The sequence below is a fragment of the Canis aureus genome, chromosome 20 (genome assembly GCF_053574225.1).
Source record: "Canis aureus isolate CA01 chromosome 20, VMU_Caureus_v.1.0, whole genome shotgun sequence".
In the NCBI taxonomy this organism is placed as follows: Eukaryota; Metazoa; Chordata; class Mammalia; order Carnivora; family Canidae; genus Canis; species Canis aureus.
Window position 1 is genome coordinate 22,830,266 of NC_135630.1, and position 18,423 is coordinate 22,848,688.

Sequence of the window (18,423 nt, forward strand, 5' to 3'; positions counted from 1 at the left end):
CAGCTTGTCTGCTATTGCCACTCAAATGTAACTGTGTATTTAGTTCTTCTGCCAAGCTTTCATTCTCTGGAGTTGTTGTAACATGCAGGGCATGACCTATTCATTCTATGGTCATTTTTAGCAGTATAATAAAAGGCACAAGTTTACTCTGATTCCCATAAGGTAACTTTGTTAATTCTGGGGAACCTGCATGATATGGAATATAATTTTGTTTCTGCTAGGTTTGAAGTTTTAATTTTTAACAGTTGCTTATGATCTATGTATACAGGTGGACATAAACATACATGCATCATATGCTGTGGTAATAGGACACTCCACAAAATATAGGTAAAGCTATGTCCATGTAACAAGAAAAAAAATTACCTTAGATTGTTCAGTATTACTTTACATAGGATTTTGTTAAGGTCTTTTTTTTTTTTTTAAATTGTGTCACCAAAAAGAGATAACTGAATAAAGGGATACACTGATACTCATTTGGAAACAGAAATCTTCAGATTAACTGCAATATTTGACTTTGCCTGAAACAATGTAAAAAAAGCAATTTTTATTTTCATACTAATTCACTTCTTTAAATAAAATGACTCTTTCAGATATTTGTCTTTATAAATCCTTTCTTCCTTAAGAGTATAGTCTTAACTACTGTTCATTTGTCTAATTTCATTCCTTTTTAATCTTATATATATTTTTTTTAATCTTATATTAATTAAAGAATTCATCTATAGAAAAATTTTACCAACAAGTGTCGAAAAAGAGTGCATCAGTTATTGAAACAGGTAGAGAAAACGAACCAACCACACACCCTATCACTCTGGGTCTCCTTGGTTATTCTCAGCAGCCTTCAGTTCCTCTGTTGCTTTTTCCTTCCCAGCCCCAGGTATTTTCCCAATAATGATGCTGTCAGCTTGGGAAATACTTCTGGGGACAAAAATAGGTTTTGGTGGGCTCAGTATAAATTAATTAGGAAGAAGAGCAGAATTTCATATTGAGAGATAGGAAGATCTAAAGATGGACACTATCTTCAAAGTCTGAAAAGCATGTCTGAAGTTCTAAACTTTCCTCACAAACTATAAAGTTTTATGACTTTGGAATTTTTCATCATTGATAATTTATGAATCTTTCCTAGAATTTTTTTTAAGACTTAGCTTACTTGAAAGATTCAGAATTAAAAACACACATTGTTTGAAGAAGAGCAATACAAACTCTTATTAAGACACTAGCCCGGGAAAGGAGAAGAGTATTGTTGATACAAATCTGCCCTTCCTTTACTGAGACAGTAACCTAGGGTTCCTTAGGAGGGACAGTTATTTTGTTCTTCATGGATGCATGCATCGGTAAATGACCCACTGCATATAATTCCTAAATGAACTTGAGTTCTAATCACAAAAATATTAAGAATGTAGTTCTAGCTAGAATAAAATAAAGAACAAGGTGGGGGCAGGCTGGGTGGCTCAGCGGTTTAGCACTGCCTTCAGCCCAGGGCATGATACTGGAGACCTGGGATCGAGTCTCACGTCGGGCTCCCTACTTCTCCCTTTGCCTGCGTCTCTGCCTCTCTCTCTCTCTTTCTGTCTCTCATGAATAAATAAAATCTTTAAAACAACAAAAAGAATAAGGGGGGGTGCAAGGTGGGGCATGAAAACATTAGGCCAAAAGAATCCCAATATTTTAGGGCAGTATTTTTGTGTAACCTGGATGCCATTTAGTAATGGTTCCTCAGTTTTTAAATCTGCCTTCCCTCTGTTTTCTGTATAGAGGCAAGCAGGAAAGAACCTTAGTCTAAAAATATTAAGCTTTGAGCTTTTCTAATATGCACAGAATTACCAAAGAATGATCATGTATTGCTGCCCTGTACCTACTGGGATAATACCAAATAGGTATATGTCTAAGAAACATGTCAGCAAATTATCATTCAAAAATCCTGGGATGTCTGAGTCGGTTAAGCAGCCAACCCTTGATCTCAGCTTATGTCTCAATCTGAAGGTTGCGAGTTCAAGCCCTGCACTGAGCTCCACACTAGGCAATGAAGCCTACTTTACATCAATCAATCAATCAATCAATCGATCAACCATCAGTTATCTTTTGAAGATTTAAAAATAGAAAATACTGTAAGTGAAAAAAATTAGTTGCTTTAAATTCCTGGCTTACCATTTTATAATGTGGGAATATTTGTGTTTTTCTCTAGACAGGTTCCCCTAACATTAGCTGTAATACTGTTTAAAAATAACAGGTAGTATTAATAATAATAGGTAATAATAGGTAGTAAAAATAATAATAATACTGTTTAAAAATAATATGATAAAGTACGAGTCATAAATATAAGTAAAGACAGAAAGGCTCTCAGGAATTATTTCTTTCAATATAAAGAGATAGAGATACAAAGAAATTAAGACCTGTCTGAGGTAAAAAAGTGACTTAGCAGCAGAACTTAGAGAATGAGACTCCATTAAATCGGTGCCAATATGTGATGTGACAAGGTTTCTGAATCAGAGAAAACTTTAAAAATGTAAAAACTTCTTTCTAGAAAGTAATTCTTCATTTAAAATGTCCTTCCCCTCATCTATCACCTCCTAGTACAGTTCTCCTGTGTTTTAAAACACGGCTATATAGTACTGCCATTGTGTAGTGTGTGATCTACATATAAAATACTGCATGTGTCCAAGTTAAAACTGCTCCTGTTGGGTAGGGAGTCCCAGTTTCTGAGGAGAATGCTTTTCTATTCATACAGGCAGCATATCTGATTCAAATACAGTAGCATAATGTTCAAAGAAAAGAGAATGGTTTTCTTCATGGTTAACAGTTCTTTGAGGGAATAATTCTTCCTTGCCATTAAAAGTTATAAATCACAACAATTATAAAATGAGGACAAAAATAAACTATTGAGCAAATATGGTGCTTTTTATCTATAAACATTTACAAAGCATAAATGGATTCCAAGTATATCTTTTCCTAGAAATAATACATTTAACACTGTTAAATATATCTTGAAAGGAAAAAATTGATAATTTATTGAAATTAAAAATTTCTGCTCTACAAAAGACACTGTAGTGAAAAAATAAGCCACAAACTAGGAGAAAATTTTTAGAAAACACAAAGGTAATAAAGAAGTGATATCTAAAAAATACAGAGAATTCTTAAAATTCAAATGAGAAAACAAATGACCGGGTTAAAAAATGGGCAAAAGATGTGAATAGACAGCTTACCAAAGACATATAGATAGCAAATAACCATGTGAAAATATGCTAAACATATGTCATTAGGGAATTGCAAATTAACAATGAGATACTACTACACATGTATTAGAATGGCTCTGATCTAAAACACTGACATCATCAAATTCTGGTAAGGATATGCAGCAATAAGAACTGTTGATGGAGATGCAAAATGGCACAGCCACATTGGAAGACAGTTTGTCAATTTCTCATGAAAGTAAACATATTCTTACCATATGATCCAGCAATCACACTGCTAAGTATTTACCCCAAAGAGTTAAAATCTTGGTTCATAAGAAAACTTTCATGTAATGGTTATAGCAGCTTTTATCACTCAAACTTGTTAAGCAACCAAGATGTTCTTCAGTAGGTGAGTGGAGAAACTACGGCACATGCAGACAATGAAATACTGTTCAATAGTAAAAAGAAATGAGGTATCAAGCCACAGAAAGACACAAAGGAAACTTAAATGCATATTTTTATGTGAAAGAAGATGCCAACAATATTTCATTGTGGAAAAGGGTAAACAATTGTGGAAAAGGGAGACAGTAAAAAGATCAGAGGTTTGGGATGAGGGAGGTAGGGATAAATAGGTTAAGCACAGGGGATTTTTAGCACAGTGAAATTATTCTATATAATACAGTAATGGTGTATCCAAATGTCATTATCATTATACCTTCATCAAATCCATAGAAAGTACACCAAGAGTGAACTCTAATGTAAACTATGAACTTTAATCATAATTTATCAATATTTGCTCAACAATTTTAACAAACATAACACAATAATGAAAGATATTAATAAGAGGGGAAACTGGGAGGAGGAGATGAGAGGGTAAATGAGAACTCTGCATCTTCTGCTTACTTTTCTATAAGCCTAAAACTGTTCAAAACTAAAATTTATTAATAAGAAATATACACATAATTAAAAGTGACATTTAAGAGATAATTCTAGCTACAAAAATATATCTTATTGTAAGATAAGAGAAATACTCTCAATTTTCCTAGTGAGATAAATGTTTGGAGATGAGATTCCCTTATGTAACTTTCCAGTCATAAAAATGCATCACTGAAATAGGAAAAAAAACTTGGTCCTTTGATAATAGAAAATATTACTTTTCAAATTTTGTACACAAATAGTAGATAAATATGGTGTTAAGTATGTATATCCTAGTTTTAGAGGTCATGCTTATGGACTGGTGATGAAATACATGTAAATATTTTTCTTTGGAAGTTCTTTAGTTGGTGACTTCTATACCTAATACATTTTCAAAAATTTTATATAAAAATGTCTAATAAAAGTTTCTTACAAAGGGCAGAAATTGGTTACTTTTTTATTCTTTATCTCACTTATCTTTTTTGGTGCCTGTGTAGTAAACTCAATTTTCTGTATTTGTAACTATGAATTTCCTCTTACATTGGGGCCTTCAAGCCAAAATTCCTTCCTTCCTCCCTGCCCCCTTTTTTCCCTCCTTTCCTTCCTTCCTTCTCTTTCTTTCTTAAAAGTAATCTCCACCCTAAACACAGGCTTGAATCCATGACCCTGAGATTAAGAGTGGATGCTCCACTGACTAAACCAGCCAAGTACCCCAACCAAAATTCTTTTAGGAACAAATCCTAAATTAGTCATTAATTTCAGCCTGAATTGTTTTGATAGGCAGTTCCTAGTTTACCAAAAATTTATTGTAAATTACCTTTTTATCTTATAGATTAAAATTAAATTAAATTAAACTAAAATTGAGTTCCTTCAACTGAAGTCTAGGTGAGAGGCTCTAGGATCCTTTCCCTTCTGTTCTTCTATTCTAGATCTGAGACAACTCCAAAGAACCCTAATGTTTTCAGAGATAAAATTTTAAACTATCCTCTAAACTATATGGATTTCCCAATTATAAGATCACTTACTACTACCATTACCTACCTTTTAGCTTCCACCCCTAAGTCCATGCTAATAAAGCTCAGTAAAATGTAATAGCAGTGTTTAAGATGAGGTTAGACTAATACCAGAGTCAGTAAAATGTATTGTGCAATTTGATTATAACCATGTGAAAATGTAATTGCATACAATAGAAAAGATTAGAAGTCCTTTTAACAAATTGTAAATACTTTTATTTATGTTCATTGGGTGCTTTTTAATGTAAAAATTGTTGGTGTAGAATAAATCTTTTTTACAAGGAAACTTGAGCCCTTGAAGTACCTTGAAAGTCAGCGAAGAGGGAAGGTAAAAGTTAAGAGTTTAAGAAAGCTACAGGAAGCAGACTGGAATACTCTGGAGTTCTTTTTTATTCATTTATTTTTATACAACCTGAAAACTGACCAGGTAGAAATTTATTTGGGAGAGTAAAATCTTTTAAAATGCATATGTCCCTGAAGTCATACTGATTATTTGGCTTTTATTGTGATTTGATTCAATCAGATTGTTTTCTGAGAGTTGATTGGGACTCTCAAAGCACTCAGAAAAGTAGGTCTAGAGGATACTGGGTGTAGGGCAGGAAACTTGGAAGATAAACAGTGAAAAGTGAAAACAAACTTTGTCTAATCTAATCATGCCTAAAAAAGAAAACAAAATCCCCTTTTTTTCCTGTTGGTTGACTTTAATAATGCAGGTTCTCCTACTTCCAGGAGCTTCAGCTGATGTTTACTCCTTTTGGATTACTTATACTAGGGATGTAATCCATTTCAGGGGACAGGCATGGGAAACTACCCATCATAGAAGCACTGCTTCTAGAAATAAGTGTATTCTAAATTCTGAAAAGGTAACTTATGGCCAATTTTTGTAAACTAGGAATTGCCTATATAGACAATGTAGGGTGAAATAAGTCAATAGAAATCATCTTTATCAGTTACAAAAAAAAAAAAAAAGAACTTCCAAATATAACATGACCAGTGCTATAGTGACATGAACTATAACTGACTCTTAGTCTGCTCCAGCTGCCATAACAAAACACCAAAGACTGGGTGGCTGAAGCAATAGAAATTTATCTGCTATAACTTCTCGAGGCTAGAAGTCTGAGATCAGATGCCCACACAGTCAACTCCTGGTGAAGCACTCTTCCTATCTTGCAGGCAGCCACCTTCTCATTGTATCTTCACACGACCTTTCTTCCGTGAGAGCAGGAGGTCTTATTAGGGTCCCACACTTACTAACTTACTTAGCTCTAATTACCTTCTTATAGGCTCTATCTCTAAATATAATCACATTGGGGGGTAAGCCTTCAACATATGAATTTTGTGGAGACAGAATTCAGCCCATAGTAGACTACTTAAAAATTATAAGCAATTACCATTTTTTTTTTTAAAGAAAACTTGAAACTTATTAGGCACTGAGATCTCCTCTCCACCCCCAGCCTGTGGCTTTCTTTGTGAAGTACATAAAATGGGAGCATATTCTCTTTTGCTTTAGTCTACATTTTGTCTATTATATGACTATAAACATGAATTGTATACATTGATCACCTAAAGTACTGGCTGTCAAAGAAGAAAACCTACAACCTTCATGGATGGTTAGCCTTTAGAGCGTGATCAGTTTATATATAGGGCTGTATTTAACACAGCTTTACAGATGAAGGTGATTTAGGCAGTAAGTCAGCAGATTTTACCTATAAAGTTATGTTTAGGCTCTTAGAGGTCCTTAGGATACATCATTATTGGAATAGCAAAAATAAAAGTTCAAAATAATACAGAATAGTTATATACTATTTTATCCTGCAAGATATTATTACGGAAAAAAAATTATTATAATGGGGTCTTTTGGTACTAATTGCAATAAACCACTTGGGATAGAATCCAAGTCAAACTGACATTAAACCAAATTTTATACTAAGCTAGATCACATTAAAGTTGAACTTCAGTGTGTTTTAATTTTTACAGAATTTATACTGTATAATATCAATCAAGTCTTGTCCTTGAGTTATTATGTCCTTAAAATTCAATTATTGATTTCTAGTTTTATATACAAGTACAAAATGAATGAAAAATATTAATGCTAACTGCTTTACATAATAAATGTACTAAAATTTTGTAAATAAATATTTTTGAAAAAAAAAAGCCTAATTTAAAGGCACAGAAAGTATAATCTACCCATGAAAATATCCCATAGGGTTCGAAATTAAAGTGGACCAGACATGGCAGGAATTTTTTGATGTGCTATACAAAGCAGATGCAGAAAATTAACTTCATGAATGAGAAATGAAATCATAGCTTAAATGTTTATTAAACTATAAATGAACCATCAGACCAGCTTTTGTGAACCTGTGCATGTGTGCATATTACATGCCAATTATGATCAACTAGGTTGTATAACAAGAAAGTTCATGTTCTTTTTCTTTTCTTTTTTTTTAAATTTATTTATTTATTTATGATAGACATAGAGAGAGAGAGAGAGAGAGAGAGAGAGAGAGAGGCAGAGACACAGGAGTAGGGAGAAGCAGGCTCCATGCCGGGAACCTGACATGGGACTTGATCCCGGGACTCTAGGATCGCGCCCTGGGCCAAAGGCAGGCGCCAAACTGCTGAGCCACCCAGGGATCCCCCAAAAGTTCATTTTCAATGGACAACTTCTGGATTTATCTCCCTGCCTAATATCCAGTCCTGACACAGGCTTATGGCATACAATAGCAATAACAACAACAACAAAATAAGAAATGCTGGGACTACTGTTTTTATATCTGAGAGTATTTGTGTGACCTTTTATATTTTTAAGGATTCTGGCAAGAAGTTAATGTTAGGCAAACTAAGTACAATTCTTCGTTTTAAATACAAAACTACTCCTTAAGGACTCTTTTGAAGTGAATAAAAATATGCCAAGGGCTACTTTTACTACCACTGAAAGAATGTCTTGCCCTAATGCCAAAAACAGTTTAAGTGATTTTTAAAAATAATTCTGAAGAGAAAGAGAAAACAATTAATTTATTATTTAAAACTCCCATAATGGTAAATGTGGCATGTGCATTATGTCTAATGTCTTGAATAAGGAAACCTTCCTACAAATACAAAAAAGCAAAATCCATTTTCCATATTTTAATAGCAAAAAAGAGAGTTAACTACTGTTAAAGGACACCAGCAATAATATTTGAAGGTTAAAAACATAGATGAAACAAAAAAAAAGAGTCTTAATAATAATTCTTTCTACTTTTCTTTCTGGCTTAAGGTTAGATTTTGTTTTTAAATTTCCAAAACACAGTGAAGGTTATATTTAAGAACAACTTAATGATTGCACTACAATTCTGAACAACCATTTGATAGAGTTTTAGCAACATTTTTATAGAATGACGCCTTTGAGAATTTAGAATTACTGTCATTTGGGGATGAAGAACAAGAACATCCCTCTGTCACCATCAGACGCCTAATGACATATAGTGCTTTTGTCTTTAGTGTTAGATTTCTGAGCCTTACCTAAATACCTGGGTTTAATTCTAACCTAAATGAAAGGGCACAGTAATTGGGTATGCTTATTTCCTAAGTAATTATTCTAGGGGCGCCTGGGTGGCGCAGTCGGTTAAGCACCCGTCTTTTGGTTTTGGTTTGGGTCGTGATCTCATGGTCATGGGATTGAGCCCCTCATTGGGCTCTGAACTCAGCCCAGAGTCTGTGTGGGATTCTCTCTCTCTCTCTGCCCTTCTACTCATGCTCTCTCCACCTCCTCTCTTTGAAATAAATCTTAAAAAAAAAAGGAAGAAAAAAAGAAAAATCCGTCAATTTTCTAAAGTTGCTAGGTTCACTTCTTTTAACCAACAAAACTTATGCTAAAGCAAGTTAGAATTAAGTTATATACTAGTATTACCCTGAAGAATATGCTGATATAGGGATATTATGTTAACAGTTTATAAGGAAACACCAGCTTTACACACTTGAGAGTAAAAAATAGTTTATACCTTTAACAGGAAAAAAAAATAAAAATAGGGATTACAAATGTTTATCAATATAAACTAGCTGAAATAAATACTGCATGTAACTATGAAATTCAGTTTGGCTTTAAAGAACATACTATTAAGACTAAAAAAATGAATACACATGAAACACTGTATTCATAAAATCTAAGCCAACTGTGGATATTTTCATATTAAAGACCAATTATTAAATAGACTGAATTTGATGATTATAAAAAATATAACAAAAATGACTTATTGAGCACTTGCTATGTACTTACAAGGATGAGTCCCTTATGGTAATTGCTTCATCTAATCTGAAACAGATCTATGAAGTAGAGAATCTTATTAACCTTATTTACATATAAAGAAACTGATCACATGGTAAGAAATGGGTAAACTAGGCATTTGGATTTAGATCTTTCTCATTCCATAATCCATTTGCTTAATTATAATGCAGTTTTGTATGTAAAAAAAAAATTCTTTTTAACTTTTTTTTTTTAAGATTGATTTATTCATTAGAGAGACAGACTGAGAGAGAGGTAGACACAGGCAGAGGGAGTAGCAGGCTCCTCACAGGGAGCCCAATGTGGGACCCGATCCCACACCCGGGATCACAACCTGAGCCAAAGGCAGGCGCCCAACCGTTGAGCCACCCAGGCGTCCCTAACATTTTTTTTTTTTTTAAGAGGAGAGAAAGAGAGAGGAGGGGAAGAGGGACAGACAATCTTAAGCAGGCTCCATGCCCCGTGAAGAGCCAGAAGTAGGGCTCAATCACACAACCCAGAGATCATGAACTGAGCTGAAATCAAGGCTGGATGCCTAACCCAAATGAGTCACCTGGGTACCTGGTAAAAAATATTCTTAAAAGAATAAACAGTTTTTACATATATTTGTGGCATTCTTTTCATATACGGATCAATTAGAATTATTAGAGAAATTAGTCTTCCGGGGTACCTGCGTGGCTCAGTCAGTTAAGCATCTGCTTTCAGCTCAGGTCATGATTCTGGGATACTGGGATCATCCAGCCCAGGGTTGGAGTCTGCTTCTCCCTTTGCTCTTCCCCTTGCTTGTTCTCTCTCTTTCTCTCAAATAAATAAATAAAATCTTTAAAAAAATATTAGCCTTCTATTACCTTCAAATAACCAAACAAAAATATCCAACTCTACCAGAATTAATAGCATGCTTTACACATCTTTTTAAAATTGTGTTCCTCTCAAGTTAGTAGGACCCCTACATTTTATAACTCTTTTGAAGATGAAGAAACACAGATTAAATGTGCAAAAATTCTAGGGAACCAGCATGTGTCAATAGAGACTGTGAATCTGGAAGGAGAAACAAGGCAGAATGTTGTAATGCTTAAATCAGCATTACCACTAGCCTGAGTAATTCTTCATAGATATGGATTAGCCTGGAACCCAGGTTTGGGGACTAGATTATTAGGTCTTGACTAATTTGTTGCCTTGATACACTGCTTCCTTATAAAGGGTTTCAGTACTCGGTTATAAAATACTCTATTAAGTTTGTTGCTAGCCAGCCTCTCATTCAATGTCCATTTCCTTTCTGACTAATGCTTCTTGTAAGCTAACAGCAGCTTTAAACATCTGGTAAGGGGTCAGTAATACAGGTATCACAACACAAGGTGTTCTGGAAAATGATTTGCTTTGGTGTAAACATCCTAACTAAAGTAGCCTTCAGGTAAGTTGAATTAAGATTCTTTGTATTGCCAGTTTGAGTAGCAGCTGAAGTTTGGAAATACAGAGAATGTTTACATCTCCATATGTTGGAAGTTTTAAAAACTGTACATTAAAATGAACATGATAATCTCGTAACTTTCACTTACTTTCCTCACAAAGAGTTTAGGGAAAAAGACTGGTGGCTTATTTCTATTTTACAACACTTTTTATCATAATGCCTCCAGAATCACAGGTATTAAACTTGACTGTTTGTAAGGAAGTTGAAAAGCAGAGAAACCAAAGTTCTCAGAAAAAAAAAAAAAATTACTGGGAATCTCTGAGCAGGTAAAACTTCCATTTCCACTCAGTAGAAAATTGTGAAAATTTGCTAAGGAGAATCTTTATTAAAATCTGAATTCTATGCACTGTCAGTCTTCTAATCCTATTTTTCTGGTGCTACAATCAGGATCGCTAGGTCACAGTTGCAAGTAATATAGAGACAGTGAATGAGACCCTAAAATTCCAGGTTTCTAGAAACACAATAAAGGAAACAAAACCATGTTATGTATTTATGGACTTTAGGGAAGTCCATCCCTAAGAGATTCCTTATACAATAAATTTAATCTATGATAGGTATATAACCACATAGATTTTCAAAACTAGAAAGGATCACAGAGACCATATTTCCACTTCCTCTGTTAAAATATGAAAACTGGGTTCTAGAGATGATAACTGATTTGACTCAACCAATACTGTAATACATGGCCAAGGTAGAATGAAAGTTCAAGTCTTGGCTTTTACAAAACTTCTTGACTTAGCATGTAGATTGTAAAATTGTGGGCACAGGGGAAGGGAAGGGGTCGTGGCCTGGCTTGAAGTTACAGCCTAAATATCTGCTTTCAGTATATGCTGACTTTTGCTCTGAAGGTTCTATCACAATTCATTTGCAACAGGGTAGCCACATTTTAGCAACTGAAAAGAGCTGTGGAGATTAAATTTGTAAAATGTACTTTGAAGCACATGTTGGCCCTAGGACCTTATATATTCAATGTTATATGTGATAAGATGGCTCAGAGGGCATGATGAACCTGACTTTCAACATTTCAGTCATTTATACCAGGTGCTGCACCTCACAGCTGGTTTTAATATTGCACAAAAGATATCTTTTTTTGTTGTTTTAAAGAAAGGCAGATTGTGCACTGCCTCGTTTGTATGTGTCTTGAGTCTTGGAAGCTTGACTACCCTACATTCTCCTACAAATGGTACTTGAGAGCTTGTCTGGAGGTTCTAGCAGCGGAGCACAGTGACTCGTATACCTTTGACCAAAGAAGGGTCCTCTTCAACTGAATGCACACTTTTGTGAGGGATACATGTGGAGTGGTAAAGGAGGAAGATATCCGCCTAGCTAGCCAGATCAACTGAATCAATCCTAATGATCAATGGGGTGACAGATGTCGCAGCCAGATCACCCTCACATCCAAAAAGACATCTAATATTTCCATCTCCCCCAATAATTTGTAATAAATAATGAATTCCCATAACTTATCTCACTCACGAAACATGTTTGTCCAAGGGTTCATGAAGCAAATCTTAAAGACCCAGAAAGTAGTTTGTCTACTTGGGATGTAAAATCTAAATTTCTTTATTCAATGAATACATAGCAACCTTCTATAAGCTGCTGTGCTAGGAACCCTGAGGGATATTTAAAAGTGGATAAGCCAAATGAGACAGCCTTATAGAGATGTGAAGATTGTGTCCATACAAGGATGCCCAGCTGAGGGGGTGAATAAAGACTGAAATGGGGACTTTATGAAAGCTCATGCTCTGTTTGACAAACCTTTTGCTCTGGCAGGTAACTGTCATCAACTGGGGCAAAGGAGTACCTTTTTCCAATTCACATAATAGTGCTGGATAGACTAATGGTGGTTTTAAGTACAAAACGCTACCAATCTTTTGATGACACAAGTTTGATCACAACATTTTTTATTAACTTTTTCAATGGCTCTCCAATGCTTAAAGGAGAAAAGCAAGTTATTCAAGGTCCTTCATATTTGTCTCACCTACTTTTCTTGTTTTATCACCTACTACTTTTATATGCAGACTACTTCTTCTAGTCATATTTCAACCTTTAACCAAATCTAGGACGTACCATGTTCTTTTATGCATCTCTGCCTTCCTATCAGCCTGAAATGCTCTATCCCCAGCTCCACTTGACTTAGGGAACTCCTATTTACTAATTAATCCTCAGATCAACTACCCTCTCCCTCAAATCCAGCTAGCGTGAGTCATACCCACTTCTTTCTCCCATAGTATTCAGCACATCATTAGATCATGCCACATGAACACATGATATGGAACTTAGTCATTTTTATGTTTTCCCTTCAAAACTGCCAGTCTTATTTTCACCATCTGGAAAATACAGTACATGAATAAAGAAAAACATAGTTCCTAACTTGAAGTAGCTTACACTTATTTGGGAAGTTGATAACAGGGTAACTATAAAAATTATCACATATAAGATATGTACACCTAAAAATGTAAAGATGTTTCATATCTGTTGCTTAGTTTGCTAAGTCACTGTCCATAAGAGTAGGCAAATCTTACTAAAGATTCAGATATGTCGAAGAGAATAATGAAACACTTTCAAAGACTCCTCAGTTGACTCAGAGGCATGAAGAGATCATGAAGAGTCTTTCAGGAGGAGTTGAAATATTTGGTTTCTGGTCCTGGGTTTGTCAGTTATTCACTGTGGGACTTCAGACAAATCCATTGTTTTTGCTTGGCTCTAGTTCTCTTGGCAGAGCACTGTTCCCAAAGGGTTAAGATACTCAAATCAATAACGTGTACAAAAACACACTTAAAACTAGAAAATGTCACTTTAGGTGAATGTTAAAATTGACATTTTTTGTTGGTAGAATGACAGATTCAACACATAAATTTGACTCATCTAACATTAATATCCACTGAGTGTAAGATACTGGCTGCTTCGCTGGACTCCAAGGAGTAAAAAAAACTGGTTTCCATTGCAGAGAATCTTACAGTTTGTTTTGGGGAGACAAGGTGGCTGCTCACATTAAAATAACTATCAGGAAAAAATGTACAAAGAGCTAAACAAGTAAAACAGAAATCAGCGTAAAAGAGGTCAAAAAGAGAAGTCACTTCCAAGGACCTGACTTCCAGTGATCATGATGTTCTAATGACAAAGCAGTGATTTTGGTAGGTTGTGTAAAAAAAGAGTATTTTGAAATTCTGGGGCATAGAGTTTTAGGATAAATGCACAAAAAGGAGTAGAGAGATAACAAAGATCTCAGAAAGGAACAGTAGACCAGTTGGTTACAGCAGTATGTGTTCATAGGGCAGTTTCCAATTAAGCAGGACAAGTAGGCTGCAAGACAGTGTACAGGAGGTTGCTAAGTACTGTGGTACTCTGCTTCACTCTGGGGGCAGGAACACTGCGGCCAAGCCTCTGCTCCCTAAAAATACTAACCAGAGGGCCTGAGACAGGCTAAAAGGTCTCCTTTATTATTATCTCAGATGCATTGTTAGATAGAGTCAATCTATGCCAAATTCAAATACACTGATCCTGATTTTTAGTTTTGGGAAAACTGCCACAAGAGACTTCATGTAGGTAGAGTACAGACACCCTAAATGGCAATGATTTTTTTTTTATATATATTTTCATTTTGTTAGAGAAAAAAGAGAATGTCAGAAGGAATGTTAATCAGCAAGATAGAAAATTAATTTAAAGTTCTCTCTTTATTGTGACTAGAACCTTCTTGAATTAATGAAGCACATCAGAAGGTAATTTTTAAATGTCAAGCTGGCATTAAGACCTTGAGCAATTAGACACAGAAGGGCAGAGACTACAAAACAAAATCTAGGGCAAGAGATGTGATTTAGTAAAACAAGAATAAATAGACTTCACATGAAGTTAAAGCTTTTTAAAAATATAGGGTAAAATGTATTTAACTCTAACAAATTGCTTTAAAAAGACTTTCTAGCACTAGGTCACAAGATTATCCTAAAAATCACCATATTAAGCAGATGCTATATTCTTTAGAAAAGAAAAAGAAGTAACTCATTTATAATTTAGCTTTCAGATACATTTATCTGGTTATTGAGACAATGCAAAACATTACCATCTTCTAGCAACATCATCCAATACTTCAGTGGTAAATATAAATACTGAACAGATAAGAGGAACAAAGAATAAAGGGATGTAACATTTAGGAGGCACTCTTCATGTGTCACACACTGTTTCTTAGTGCTTTTATATTTATTTATTACCCCATTTAACCCTCAAAACAACTGCAAACACTTAATTTACAAATGAGAAAACTAAAGTCCAAACAGGTTAAATAACTTTCCTGATGCCACTCTGAAAGAAAAAGACTACAATTTAAAAGTCTTACTCAAATGCACCACCAGAATTCTTTTTTTGTCTTCCCTTTACTGCCTCTCTTGGAAGTTGAATCCTCAAATCTTGATGTATGAAATAAATGCTATGATTGCCTAAATTATTTATAAAATCTATAACTGAAAAAAAATCTATAACTGGTACCTGGCTCTTAGACATATTATCAATTTCACTTAATGAGATAATCACTAACAGAGGATAACATCCAAATGCAAATAAACATTAAACTCAAATTTTACAGATACTAGTTGTCAGCCTAAGTCAGCAAATTCCTACACAGAGAGGAAATTATCTTACTTGTCACTTCTGTTCCCAAGCACATGGTGCATGGGTAATGGGACCGGTTATGCCTTTCATGTGCATATATTTGTGACTCTTGATTTCCTGTTGGTGGGTAAGATAAAAGTTTTCCTAAAGTAACTAAGATAATTGAATAAAAGACAAATGAAAAAATGAAATGGAATCTGCTACAAATAACTTAAAAAACAAAAATCAAAGCAAAAGAAAACAATAGCTATAACCAAAAAAGACTTATTATTTCCTCCTGAACTGAATTCCCATCTGCTTTTAAACGGCAACATGTTTTTCTATTAACTGGGAGCTACAGCCAAGAAGGCAAAGACAATGAGGTTCTGGCCACCCGGGAATGGCAGGCACAGGGATGGCTGAAGGATGCTACCTGCTTTTAGCCTCTCTGTGGAGGCTGCTCCTTAGTGACCCTATTCCTCTTCTAGCTGGCAACAAATTTCCCCTTGGAACTCTCCTGAAAATTAAGAAATAGTGCAGTTCTCTATACCCTCTCCAGGGAGGGAAAATAGATTGGGGTGTAAGGGGCTATTTGAAACACTGGGCCTGTGTTAGCTTTTAAGAAACAATGTCGACTGGGCAAAATAAAGCACTGGGTTGAAAGAAAATATTTTTAAGTAGTAACTCTCCTCTATCTCAGTCATTAAAAGTACCTATATCGTCTCCAATCACTCTCTACAGCTTTTGTTGTTCTTTCTTTCTTTTTTAAAGTAAGTTCTATGCCCAACGTGGGGCTTGAACTCATGACCCCCAAGATCAAGAGTCTCATGATTTACCTCTGACCCAGCCAGGTGCTCCTCTCTACAGCTTTTTGATTTAAAAATAAAAATAAAAAAATACTCACTACAGTTAAACATTTTATGTTTCTAAAAGACAGACACTGGTGTCAATAATTTCGTCATCTCTGGCTCATCTGGCCAAATTCTTGTTCATATAGCTAATAGTGTATAAATTAATATATAATAAATACATCATTATATGAATGATATATGAATGAATAATATTGATGATACTACTCTCCTGTGAAGACAACTAATTTATCAATATTTTCATTTTATACCAAAAGTGGCCAATGACACACTTTCTAAATCTGAAAAAATAGCTATGGCTGTATCAGGGTGTATTGCTACAAAGTTAGAGGGCTCTCCTTATGATAATGATGAAGGAAAGTCCATTTTTCCTAAACCATAATTTTAAAAATCTTTTTTCATTTTCAGTTTGTTAAATGCTTGTTAAATATGTACTATGTAATGGGTTTTGTGCTAAAGGTTCTGGCCTTAGACTGAGGAGGAAATAAATTAGTTACATCAGTGGGAAAGCACTGGGTCTGTAGGAGTCAGGTGACTGAGGTTCCAGCTTGAATTTGTCTTATTGCTAAAACAAAAACAAAACTTCCAAACTAATTTTGGCTTTCACCAATGCTGTAACCATTTTCATTCTGATGGAAAGAGGTGGGGGGAAAGATGGGATCTTATATTTTATTTGAAGCTCAAAGTCATATATCTTAAATTTCCTATTTATTATTTTTAAAACTGTTAAGATAACCATAGTTCTCTTAAAAAAATAAGGCTCCTGTGTGAACTGCTTAAATAATTAGACCAAAAAAAAAAATAAAAAACCCACAAAACAAACAATATGGAACAAATCTGTCTTGCCTAAATCAAAATTCCAGAACTAATAAGATATAGCTCGGAATAAAATTTTATGAAGCTGTAATGGATTACATGTATATAGATTATAATTAGACCAGGGTGGGATATACTTCCCTCACCCAACCATTATGGGACCCAAAAGTGTGATTCAAGGAGGGACAGAATTTTCTTTTACTTTTCTCTGTGACTATTTTTAGAAGATCTGATATAAAAATTAACCAAAAATGAATGTGCTTATATAATAGATTGAATAAGACAGGTACTACATAAGAACTAGCAAGCTGGTACAATAATTCCTGGCACCAAATGAGTTTTTTCCTTTCAGCCAAACAGAACCTCACTGGCTTTGATTTTTGTTTAGCACTTCTATGTTACTAGTATGATTTACTTCAAAGTGAGAAAGGCACATTTATACCTTGCTGACTGCTCTTCCATTTCACTCTGCTCAACTGAAAGATTTATGGTTTCTTCTCTTTGCTGTTTCCCATAAACTAACATATCATATACGTGATCCAGCCCTTGGTCTCACATCAAAAACTGAATTCTAGAAATGCTGGGGCAGTCATTTAACAGCAACTATATATTCATTTTAACTTAATGGACAGTCATGTCAAGAAGATGTTCATAAGGATTATTTTTTCAGCTAGGACTTTAAAAAAATGTATGTATTTCAACTGCTTCTCGAGGTAACTTTCTACATGATTCCCCCACTCCCCTCCTGCAATGAAAATGAAAATCCTACAGGGGGAAAATCAAATGTACACACTTCATAGCTGAGACAAAATAATGAGGAGATTTGGGATTTATTTTGGTTGCTGTTATTAGCTACGACTGAATGATACATTCAGCCCAATGCTACACGTGAATTTACCTACAATACTCTCTGAGTACGCTAATTGTCTATTATGTATTAATCTCTTTGGCTTTTTCAGAAGACAGATTATAAACAATAGCAAGCCGACAGAAGAATATGGAGTCTCAGTCTGCTGGATAATTCAGAATAAAATGAATTTATAATTTCTTATTTAAAAAATATTAATTTCCCAGTATAAATCTGTGTCAGTGGTATTCAGAAGATATTTCTATGTTGAGGACTACAGTCTGTCCTTTTTTGAGAAATGCATGTAGAAAAGATGCACAATTCTTTTAATGGAATTTTATTTTGTAAATAAAAATGGCCTAAGCAAAAAGTTGCTAGGGACAGGAAAAAAAAGTTTCATATTTTCACAGAGGTCTTGCTGTTCACAGCTAAGGACAGACTGTCCCTTTTACAGCTTTTATTTTTTATTTATTTTTAACT

At 34.6% G+C, this 18,423-nt stretch overlaps 1 protein-coding gene across 5 annotated transcripts in view; it reads right to left on the reverse strand.

The window, feature by feature from the left end:
• The window catches only part of AFG2A (AAA ATPase AFG2A), a 353,318-nt gene that overhangs the window by 73,139 nt on the left and 261,756 nt on the right, over nt 1–18,423 (reverse strand). Inside the window, exon 16 of one of the 5 annotated variants that reach the window (XM_077861119.1) lies at nt 9,335–9,400. The exons of 3 other annotated variants lie outside the window; for them this stretch is intronic. In XM_077861119.1, the coding sequence (XP_077717245.1) occupies nt 9,350–9,400 (51 nt within the window). In that variant the 3' untranslated portion in view covers nt 9,335–9,349. Of the gene's footprint in view, nt 1–9,334; nt 9,401–12,323; nt 13,554–18,423 lie in introns of those variants that run through there. One more of the 5 variants, XM_077861117.1, reaches the window with a different exon arrangement.